Source organism: Hyalella azteca, unplaced genomic scaffold (genome assembly GCF_000764305.2).
Source record: "Hyalella azteca isolate HAZT.00-mixed unplaced genomic scaffold, Hazt_2.0.2 contig5432, whole genome shotgun sequence".
Classification (NCBI taxonomy): Eukaryota; Metazoa; Arthropoda; class Malacostraca; order Amphipoda; family Hyalellidae; genus Hyalella; species Hyalella azteca.
This window is the reverse complement of record NW_025935622.1, coordinates 940,124-952,658: the sequence shown is the minus strand read 5'-3', so window position 1 is coordinate 952,658 and position 12,535 is coordinate 940,124. Positions and strand designations below refer to the sequence as shown.

The following is a 12,535-nucleotide window of genomic DNA, read 5'->3' as shown; positions in this document are numbered from 1 at the left end:
GTATTAGAAGATTCAAATTAAGAAAAGGTCCCCAACAAACATTGAGAATCTTAAGGTGGTGTGCCAAGAAGAATGGTATAAAATACCAGTCAGCATCTGCAAATCATTGGTCGAGACTTATAGAAATAGACTGGTGTCTGTTGAGCTGAATAAAGGGTATTCAACCAAGTATTAAATTAAAATAATGCGGATTTATTGTTTTGTACGAATCCTTTTTTCACCCGAAGAAGTTAACATGTTGCATTGTTTTTTGTTGCACTGAGATTTAATTTCTTTTGATAGTATTTTTGAATACTATGCGTCTCTATACATAATTTAAATCACTTTTCCTGTTAAGTTTGTACATTACATACATTAAAATACGATTTTTCAAGTGTACGAATATTTATTTCCCCCCACTGTATTTACAAAGCATCTTTGATAATAAGCATGCCCCATCACAGTTAAATTTAAAGCATAATCAATCAACTAATTGAAAGATTTTATACGTTTAAGATACATCACCGAGAACTGGAAATTACGAGGTGAAATTTGTCTTTTAGATTATTATTAATTTGAATAATGGCGGAATTCGGATACGTGAGAAACGTATCTCTTCGAGTGAAGAACCAAGTTTAAATACTGGTAATTTCAAACGTGTGAGTGTAAGAGCATAAAAATTTCTGTCGGTATATACGAACATAAAATGAGCGGTAAAACAAGACATGAATGACAAAACATTCGTGCACTTAGGTTGATGGAGCACGAGACTCGAGTCAGTACAGAGATATATTGACTTAACGGTCAATATTTCTTTTCTAAGGTAAGGTATAATTGCAGTACTGTTGCTATAAATCATTTTAATACAGATAATTTTACCCCAGAATCAGGGTCGGGTTCACCACAGGATGGCAAAGACTGGATGTAGAGGTCATACACTCTAGACATAACACCAGTCTACGTAGTTGCAAGTTTAACCCAAAGTTACAATAAAAATAATAAAAGCAGCAGGGGAAGTCAAAGCAAAACCAGCAGCACGAAAAAAAGATTCAAATTAAAGTAGGGCGTGATATTTTGATTTTTAGTTCAAGTAAGTAAGTAGTTTAAGTAGGTGCTTATGTTTCGAGCATGCATGAAAAATTAGAAGATTCAAAATTAAATACAGTACAGCAAAAAGAGCACAAAAACAGAAGAAGAACTTACCGTGAAGATATCTTAGTTGGAATGAAAGGTAAAAAAAAATAAAGAAACAACACACGGCAGTTGATGTCACACGATTAGCACAACACGGTAATGTAAGAACAGAGCAACGAAAGGTTAGAAGAAAAAATCGATGCAGAAGCGGGAAGAAGAGACAGGACCGGGAAGAAACAGGGCAGAATTAAAGGCAAATCATTATTCTGAAATAACCTTAACTTTAGAGACGTGAGCACTTCAGCATAACCAAGGACAGGCCGCATGCTGTGATGCAGCTGCAGGTCAATCCGCATTATCATGCAACCATATGATTTATAAAGATGATATAATAAAATAAGGTCAATCAGCATTATCATGCAACAATATAACTTATGAACATAACAGTAAACAAGGGTTTTCTAACGAGCACAACGAAAAAATGACCACAGGCGTTCAATGGCAGCCACAGTGAAAATCATGAGCCAAATTAGCAGGTTTTCGCAAAAATTACAGAAAACTTAATACATGCAGAAAGAGGAACAAATGGGGAATAAATATGGGGAAAATTTCAAAGCCGGATAAATGAGCATGGATTGAAAACATAAAGCCCCTCAAGAACAGAAATACACTGAAAGCCTTTGCAGTAAATTAGGAAGTCACCCGAGCGAGGAACTATCCAAAAAACTAACTTAAATACTTGTCTGTCAACGTTGAAAAAAAATCGTTGAGTACAATTTAAAGATTTCATTCATTGGGATTCCAGCAAATATTATCATAAAGCTGGAGTAAGAGATATTAATTATCATAGCATTAAGTCAATTTCCGTTCCAAGTTCAGAGGAATTTTTTATAAAGGTAGGATCCTCAAACTTGCATGAAAGAAATCCTGCCAACTTCTCGCCTCCTAAAAATATCCCACTGGGATAATTACGTTGAAACAACGTTTAGTTAGCGTTTATTGAACAAAACACGTTAAATTCAACACTGAATCAATGTCAGATGTCTAGTGGGACCTCCAGTCATCTGACGCAGGAATAACGTTGATTACAATTACATACACGTTGTTTCAACGAAATCAACTCGTAATCAACGTTATTTCAACAACATTTGCCGAGAGGTTTCTACTGGACATCTGACGTCGAATCAACGTTAAATAAAACGTGTTAATTAGAACTAACGTTGATTGAGCATTATTTCAACGTCATTTGCATGGATCGTAACACTTCACCCTGTCTAAGAAATAAATAATACATGTAGCAGAAGCCGTACCAGTTGAGTGATGTTCATGCTGTGTAGGATCTTCTCAGCGTTCTCACTGTCATGCCGAGACTCCATGATGGCAAGTAGCAGCTTCGAGGCGCTGTTCTTGAGCTCCAGCACGAGGTCCATCTTGTCCTGAGCCAGCGGGTTGATGTCGTTCAGGATGAGCGCCGTGATTATATGCAGGCCGTTGCTCTCGTGGGTCGCTGTGTAATATAACAGTAGCTCGTGAAATGGCTTTTGATAAACCTTAAAGACTAATGGCTTTTGATAAACTTTAAGACTAATGGCTTTTGATAAACTTTAAGACTAATGGCTTTTGATAAACTTTAAGACTAATGGCTTTTGATAAACTTTAAGACTAATGGCTTTTGATAAACTTTAAGACTAATGGCTTTTGATAAACTTTAAGACTAATGGCTTTTGATAAACTTTAAGACTAATGGCTTTTGATAAACATTAAGGCTAATGTATAGTATTGTACGGCTATTCAGGGTCATTGACACGAGTCCGAATGGTAACTAGTTATTTACTCATGTTAGTCTTACTGTTAAACATGAAACAGATTGCACGTCGCATCAGAATTAAATGAGCACTAGGCTATTTTATTAGTGCGCACGTATATTTTGTATCAACCTAATTATTAAAAAAAATCTTCATTCATCTAAGTTAAAAGGAATTAATTTGTTTATTAAGCAAACAATTAGGCGCGAGCAGAGTGAGAGAATCTGTGAGACAAATCAGTTATTTTAAGGGGACCCACTACCCTCCGGAAAAACTTCTACAGTTATTATCCGATCATCATGAAACTTCACATACATGCGTAAAATGTAAAAATAAGAACATTTTGCTCATATGAATTTTTCGAAAAAATTGATAGAGAACGTGAAATTCATAGAAAACGGCTTAAAAGGGGTACTTTAGAAAATCTATCTCCTCCTACAAATATCATCCTACAACATCGAGACACGTATCATTCTATTCGTAAAGACCATACCTATAGACTCTGTGATCACTTTTTTCATTTTCCCCTTAGTTTTTTTTTATGCGCGTTTTATCCCATTTTTCCCCTTTTTCCCCCCTCCCCCCCCTTCTCCCCCATATAAAAAACGAACCAGACTGAAATTAAAAAAAGTGATCACAGAGTCTATAGGTATGGTCTTTACGAATCGAATGGTATATGTCTCATTGCTGTAGCTTGAAAAATGTAGGAGGAGATAGGTTTTCCGTGACAGTAAGTTGAACTTTTCAAACTTTTCAGGACGGCGCGACAAAGTCCCGTGCGCCTCGAAATAGGCACTCAATGTAGCATGGATACCAAACTACAGGTTTCTGTAGCTTAATCCACTCAAGGATGCTATCAGCAACTTGTAGCGCACCTCTACGTACAATGTTAGGAGGGTAACTAAGCTCAGATGCCAGATACACCAAGATATGTAGTCTTGCCGCTGTAATTTTCTAAGGTCTATTTAGTGAAGGAACTCCACCCCCCGCCCCCCATCAAAGCCCGGCCATCTGCGTCAATATTGCCGTACATGGATCGCAGTGGTGTCGTTGGAAAGCTCAGAATGTCAGCTTTAAGATGAGACTAAGCATGTAACTGCAGCACAACTCAAATAAAAACTATATTCAAAGATTTCAGCAGCTAATTACTTTATATATAATTACTTGAAGAACTCTCTCACCCGCTTCCCTTTAAAGAGACGTCATGACCGTAAATATTGGCGTACAGCGATGGCAGTGGTACCATTGGAAAGAGCAGAATTCCAGCTTTCAGATGAGCACAAAAACCGAAAAACGCCAAAATTGAAAATTTTAGGGTAGTGGGTCCCCTTAACAGAGTTCACTGATCTCCGAAGGTTCATAAGTAAACGAGTTCTCACCGATGCAGTTCTGGTTCTCATGACATGGTCCCTGGCAGTACTCAGTGAGGGTCTCGAGGGTCTGGTTGATGAGGGAGACGTTGTGCTCGTTGATATACAGACCAAGGAGGCCTAGACCACCCGTAGTGCTGCCGCAGATGCAGTCCAGGAAGAGCAGCGTTTCGCTCACCAGGTTGTAGACCGTCTTGCCTGCCTGCTGCCGCAGCAAGTTCTGTCCAACGTTGAGATAGCATTACTATTTTCCAATAAATATAAGTGGTACATAATAATAAAATTTTCCATAAAAATATAAGTGGTACAGGATAATGACAATTTTCCGAAAAATACACGTGGAACAGAATAATAATAAGAGATAAATTTGATTTACATGAAAATCAGTCTTGCACGCTAGCTGTCTCAAAAAGTTCCGCTGCTCGATGAAATATGATTCACCGTTAAATGCAAGTGGAACATAATGGTGCTTAAGGCAAACGCTGAAGGAGGTTAGTTCGTCATACATGAAAACCCTGAACAGTCTTGCGGACCAAGTTTTGCGGCACGTTGCGCACTCAATAAGTTTCAAAATTAAAGTAATGCATAAGAAGACCTTAAAAATGCCGATTAAACTGTTAAGAAATAAAAAGTTTGCATACTCCACTTCTACTGCCACTAAGATCCTGTTATTTGCAACGAGTAATACCTGCATGTCAGTGTTGTGGTTCTCACAGAACAGCTGCAGACATCGCAGGATGGGGTCCATGACGGCAATTTTCGGGGAAAGTTTTGGCTCTTCCTCCTCGACTAAAACTCCCACTCCGGTCTTCCCTCCACCAGCATCCTCGTCATCCATCAACATCTCGTCGCCTGCCACAAATAATATGAATGAAAAGTATAACTAAGTACTCACTGCAGTGAGTGACAGAGCGCGTATTTTCTCGTCGACGAAAACGTGAAGTCACGGACGGACAGACAGACGGACGGACATGTCGAGCACAATAGCGCCTTTTTCCCATAAATGAGAAAATGTGTTAAAAAACATACAAAATGCACTGAGAAGAACGATTGCACTATAGATTACAGTATGAATAGAATAGAATAAAAATGTCGGCACTGAAGGAATAGGCCCATGGCCTGTTGCCGATTCATGAACTTTTCGTGACTTGATTCACAAGGGATCGGGCCTTTGGAACCCGATCTTTCCATAACTGACGATTGATTGAGATAGCTGCTGGACTTATTGCCTGGTCCGTAATTTGCTAGGCATTTTAAGACTGAACATATGCTCCTGCATAGCTTCGTCTGGACTTTTTGCCTGGTCCGTAATTTGCTAGGCATTTTAAGACTGAACATATGCTCCTGCATAGCTTCGTCTAGTCTGTTCTTGAAGGCGTTCATACTCGAAGCGTCAACTATACTATCAGGGAGGCTGTTCCACATGTCGGTGACTCGAAGCGAGAAGAAATGTAATATTGCTGCTGAATTACATGATCTTGTCAAGTATTGGAGGAAAACCATAGAGGTTGCGGTGTAATATTACGGTGACCATGAAACTTAGAGTGACCACAGCCTGTGGTCTGTATAAGAAATGTGATGAATATCAGACGTTTCAGCAGGCGAGCCGTTACCAATGTCTATCAGACGTTACCAGCAATCTAGTAACTCAGTACTGCAGTTCTCAGAGATAAAGTCTGCTGTCAAAAAAGCAAAGGAAAGTAAGCTGCGTTACCATTCTTCTCTGTCCTGACGGCAGAGATCGCCTGTACGGTCGCTGTCACAGCGGAGTCCATGTCTTTCTTCATCTCCTCTGTGACCACCACGCCGTTCTTGTTGACTGTTCAGATGCGAACAAAAATATATATTTTTTTAATTTTGCAATCATTTTCATTAAGCGAAATATTCATTATAATATTACACCTATATTATTTTATGTATAATAAAATACTATAATTTTAACATATAATAATGTAAACAGTCGAAGTGAAGAATGAATTCTAACATTTCACTTGAGTCGAGCTAAGAGATCAAATAATTTATAGCTATAATGCGTATCGTTTTAATGGGTTACTCAAGTATTTGGACCAGGTAATAAAGAAAATTATAACTAAAACTAGTGTTAACAAATAAATTGACTAAATTAAAATAATTAGGGTGTCATTTAGTATAAAATAAGGTCATCATATTTTTAAGAAACAAATTGGATTCAAATTATATGACAGTTAAGTTATGATTAGAATTCTACGAATTCTTGTGTTTGTAAATAAGACGGATCCTTTAAACGAATAACGTGAAAATAACCGTGCTTGGCACGTGAATATTACCGTGCTTGGCACGTGAATTTTACTATGTTTTACACATATATTACCGTATTTAACACATATATATTACCGTGCTTGGCAGCTCGTGCTGGCAGCGCAGGCTTGTCAGCTGTGCTTGGCAGGCCGTCCTTATCATCGGACGGTCGCTGCGTCAAGTCTGAAGTGTTGACCGTAACGGTCATGCGGATCTCAAGTTGCGCGTCCTGCATTTTCTCGAAGAAAACCTTGAAGAATTTCTGGGCCTTGTCGATGTTGTTGGTGAGCTTGTGGTATAGGATTTCCTGTATCCTTGAGTTGCCACCTTCGAGTAAAGCGATGCCGAGTTCAACGGCCTCGATGAAAATGTTCTGTGAACTGTGACTGTTGACTACGAGTTCAACGACTAGGTCTGCAGCGCCCTCCTCGGCAAGGTTAGTCTGTACCTCCAGCATACTACGGCCGCTGCGCCGTAGGAACTTGTCTGCACATATCAACACAATGTTGCAGTCTGCAAGTCAGGAGTAAAATCAACACAATGTTGCAGTCTGCAAGTCAGGTGTAAAATCAACACAATGTTGCAGTCTGCAAGTCAGGTGTAAAATCAACACAATGTATGCGTAATATGTTGTATAAAACGCTGCATTGACGAAAATTTGTTTCATTTTCCTCGACATAAATTTATTGGTAAAAGCCAATTTATATATTACCTTTTTGCATTGATTTATGCAATAAAAACATATTTGTTATCTTTTTCATCAATATATAAAATAAAGCTTTGATTGCAACGTACCGCCAGGTCTGCTGTTGAGGGAATTTTTCAGCTTAGTATCGACGACGTCTTTCTTCTTGTGCGCGTCTTTGAGGTACGTCTTAAGCCACACCGTGCGCAGCTGCTCGCCCTGACACGTACAAACACTTCGTTATAATGAGAGAAATTACGACCAATTGACATTTCAAAATCAATGGATCGTTCATTCCGAATAATCTGCGACACATTCATCTCTCATGACCCCCAGTTCACTTAACTCAAGTTTCAATGATAGAATGCGATGAATAGAGTATCACATTAATACAATGAATATCATACGAATACGATGAATAGTATCACACATTGCAGGCATGAATACGATGAATAGAGTATCACACATTGCAGGCACGAGTTCGTTCAGGGCTTTGAAAAATTTTGTTTATTGAAATAGGCGCTCAAAATGGATGCAAGGAAATTGCGAATAATAAGTAATGATCCGTAATACGTAATGATTCGTAATACGTACTGAAACGTATTATGCAATGAGAGGTAATACGTAATGATACATAATACGCGATGATACGTGATACGTAATGACACGTACAGTAATAGGTAATGATACGTAATTGGTAATAATAGTATTACGCTTAACCGCTTACTTTCTCGCCATAGTCCGGGTCAGCCATCATGTCTTTGAGCAGCCGGAGCACTCTGATGCACAGATCTTCTTCTTTGTCTTCCAGTAGACGCTTGCAGTGAGCGATCATCCTGATGGCAGTTCATATCTTAACAATTGTTATCAACTTACAATCTACGTAGATAGAAATTGTATCGTAATAACTGTAAATAATTTAAATTGTATCGTAATAACGTAATAAAAACATTCTTAAAAATATATTTGTCGATAAAAATTGTAATTATAATATATTAAAATATTATTTTGCATGTGAATTGCAACAGACACAAGACTTGGGATATTATCAGTGATAAAAATATGATTCATGTCAATCAGCGAAACTCAACAGGAATTTTTTCTCTTAAACTTCCGTATAGCATCTAATTGTGAACAGAAAATGTGATTCGTCATTGTAAATTTGGAAATTTATATTGTGAAGTGAAATTTATTTTTCACTTATATTTATAAGTGAAGATAAGTTCCAGTGGCCCTACTGTCAAAACTCGCATGAACACGCGTATCGACCGATTTCTCGTCTGTAATTTGTGGACTTAGCTTAAAAAGCCCACAGTGATTTTCTGACAGAGTTACGGACAAGGAATAATTTTTTAAAATACCGTACGATACAAGGTCAGGACTTCAAAATATTTCATTTCAGTCACCTGAAAATAAATGAAACGCCTTCACAATATTTTGTTTGAGTCACCTAGAAATGAAATGTCCTCAAAACATTTCATTGCAGTCACCTGGAAATAAATTAAATGCCTTCACAATATTTTGTTTGAATCACCTAGAAATGAAATGTCCTCAAAACATTTCATTGCAGTCACCTGGAAACAAATTAAATTCCTTCACAATATTTTGTTTGAATCACCTAGAAATGAAATGTCCTCAAAACATTTAATCACAGTCACCTGGAAATAAACCCGCCGGACTGTTTCTGACATGTGTTAGCAGCCTCGCTGCCTTTCCTGAATATTTTGTGTGGCTGGTAGAGGATGTCGACCAGCACGGAGAGCTCGGCCGTGACCAGAGGACGAAGCTCGAGCTCAAGCTGCGACACTACGGAGTTCAAGTCTTGCTCGATGATCACGTGGTCATTGCGGCCGCTGGTCTGTGTAAACATGCGTAGAACTACAGTAAAAAATATAATTCAGTACTAGCTGCAGTGAGTGACAGAGAGCGCATTTTCTCGTCGACGAAAACATGAAGTCACGGACAGACAGACGGACGGACAGACAGACGGACGGACAGACGGACATGGCGAGCACAATAGTGCATTTTTTTCATAAATGAGAAAATGCGCTAAGCACGGTCTAAAATAACGTTGATTTAAGGTTTTTCAACGATATCAACTCGTTATCAACTTGGTTTCAATGTCAGTTGACTGTAGGGTGGCTATAGTCCTAACAAGTCGGGCATTATATTACACTGGCACTGAGATGAAAAGGTTGCCGGTTCTTGCCTATACACAAAGGTAGGCAGCTCGTCAGGTGTCAGGGCCGTGTAAAAAATACGGGCATTTAGCAGAGACGGCGCCGAGATCAGCTGTTTAAACGGCACCTCTCAGAGCGTTGTTCAATGATAGCTAATTAAGACCGGAGCTCGGGAAACTCCTCGAGTTTTAATACTTATTTAAGTACTAAAAATATTAACATATATCTGCTTAAAAGAAACTGGTACCAACTCATAACATACAAGAAAACTAAAGCCTATGATCGGACAAGAATCAGAACCAAGCAAGTAATTCGACATCGGAGGGCTCATGCAGCAAGGCTATTTTTTGAATTTTTAAACGATTTGACTGCTGAGCATTGCATTGGTGTATTCCCTTATAATAATAATAATAAATAGTGGTTTCACCGTTATTAGGCCGTAGGCCTGTCGCCGATTCTTAACATCGCAGAACATTCACAGTATTTTTGCGGTCTCGAACTCGCAACTCACTGCTACAATTCTGATGTGCTTAACCGCCCGGCCTCCTCGCCGATTCTGACCAGAAACTGGCGCACAGAGCTGGGATCGAACCCGCGCCTCTCTGCGCCAATCATGGTACTCTGAACTGTAACCAATGGGCCACCACTATGCCTAAATGAACTGAATAAACTATATATTTAAGAACATGATTTGACAGCGATGTTTAATTCGGTAAGATGGAAACGAATTTTGTTTTCGTTCTATAAAAGCTATACTATGTAAACGCCAAAAACACCGTATTTCCGAAGAAAGTCAGGATTTAATTATATACATTTTTTATGTTTAGAGTTACACAAGTATAAATCATACATGCCCACAAGAATAAGGTTAGGAAAAGAGGCCAGTTGGTATTTTAATAGTACCGTAGAACTGGTAAGTTTTATAAGAAAATATGGACCGTATAAAAGGAAGACAGTTTCAGCTTTAATTGTATCTTAAACCTATAACAACACCCTAATGACACAAGGTGACGATGTATAGGTGGGTTAAGACATCGACAAGAAAATAAACTATTATGTTTATTAACATGTCAGGATATCCTTAATATCAGGATGACTGTAGCTTCAGGAACCCTGGGTCAGTGTTCGATTAAAAATTCCCCCCCCCCCCCAAAAAAAAATAAATAACATGCATTCGAGTAAGAGAAAAATTAGACTATAACGTATGTAGATATACGTCATAGTCTTCAATGTTCAAAAGTGAACATCTATTCAGAGCATATAAAATTCTAAGGATATGTTGCGTATAGAGGATATTCGTTTAGGATATACAGTGTTAATCATTTAGTTAAAGCATCAGTCAAAGAACATATACAAGGTGATACATAAATAAATGGTTCCGTCAATAGATGGGAAACGCAAGCTGGGAGTCGATACTTTGTCATGCTCACAATCAAGGCTTTCATTCATTAAAATTGTGTATGTTTGAATGGTTCGCAGAATATCAAAATAAAACCGTAGTAAAATTATTGGTCTTTGCATTGAAATATTGCACGAATAAGAGATAAATGAAGCCGAGATTGTTCATGTTTTTATCAGTCACAGCGTTCTCAAAATTCCGAACTGAGCTCAAATGAAATGATGAAATGCATATGAAGCTGAAATGAAGAATACACTAAAGCATAATTTTATGATGCAGTACAGGAGCATATAAATGGAATGCCAAATATTCCTTAATTAAAGAAAGAACAATGGGAGCCGCATTCACCAATTTAACATGAAACCAACCAAGTGAGTAAGTCCCATCATTATAAATCCGTTCGCTATATGAGCTCCAGGTAAACACACAGTAATATTATAGGGGGAAAAAGAATAGCAACTCTGGGACACCTTACCTCTTCCATGTCCGAGTCATACTCGTAATCTAAAGGCTTGTTCGGCCAACTTTCCGCAGAGGCAGGCTAAGATACGGTCATGACAAACGTATGTTAGTGATACGGTCATGACAAACGTGTGTTAGTGATACGGTGATGACAAACGTGTGTTAGTGATACGGTCATGACAAACGTGTGTTAGTGATACGGTAGCCACACTTAGTATATAATATAGTAACTGAGTTAGCGGCGTATTATCAATATGTAGATATTGTGCCCAACCTGCAACACAAGCAACACTTAGTATATAATATAGTCACTGAGATAGCGGCTCTAGATGTGTATAAGAGACAGGTTATACGGTGATGACAAACGTGTGTTAGTGTGTTAGTGATACGGTCATGACAAACGTGTGTTAGTGATACGGCGATGACAAACGTACGTTAGTGATACGGTGATGACAAACGTGTGTTAGTGTGTTAATGATACGGCGATGACAAACTTATGTTAGTTATACGGTGATGACAAACGTATGTTAGTGATACGGCGATGACAAACTTATGTTAGTGATACGGCGATGACAAACTTATGTTAGTTATACGGCGATGACAAACTTATGTTAGTATACGGCGATGACAAACTTATGTTAGTTATACGGTGATGACAAACGTGTGTTAGTGTGTTAATGATACGGTGATGACAAACTTATGTTAGTGATACGGTGATGACAAACGTATGTTAGTGATACGGTGATGACAAACGTATGTTAGTGTTCAAATCAAGCAAGCTAATGCAACGCTGCCCTTGCAATTTCACAGGTAATTTTATTCATTTAATATTTTTTCTTTTAATTTGCAAGGGACAAAAACTCATCCATCACTTGCGTTGATTTTTTGCCCCCAGCCATTACAAGGACTGAGAACTATGCAAAGTGCAAACTAATGGCTACGCCTCATGCCGATCCGGTGAATTTGATAGGCTCCATTTTATGCCTATGACGTTACCTTAAGAATATGAATAAATCGTTACCTAAGTTTTTTCTTTAGAAAAATAGATATTTTCTTAGAATGCTTATTGCGTTCAATTTTCAAGATTCTTTAATACTTCGGTATTCACAAGCAAAGTTTATTGGGTAAAAATTTAAATACACAAATTCATTGACATGAATATTGTGTATGAATTGCATGATATGATGAATCGTTGTATATATGAGTATCAGGGGACGATTAGAAACACAACCAAGAATAAAGAT

General features: G+C 38.1%; 1 protein-coding gene across 1 annotated transcript in view; it reads right to left on the bottom strand.

The window, feature by feature from the left end:
* LOC108666338 (inositol 1,4,5-trisphosphate receptor) overlaps window positions 1-12,535 on the bottom strand; it is a gene marked incomplete in the record, with an annotated part of 90,793 nt that overhangs the window by 15,056 nt on the left and 63,202 nt on the right. The window contains 8 exon segments of the mRNA XM_018153184.2: window positions 2,424-2,620; window positions 4,298-4,508; window positions 4,977-5,140; window positions 6,003-6,107; window positions 6,662-7,051; window positions 7,361-7,469; window positions 7,978-8,086; window positions 8,909-9,108. Coding sequence (XP_018008673.1) covers window positions 2,424-2,620; window positions 4,298-4,508; window positions 4,977-5,140; window positions 6,003-6,107; window positions 6,662-7,051; window positions 7,361-7,469; window positions 7,978-8,086; window positions 8,909-9,108 — 1,485 coding nt within the window.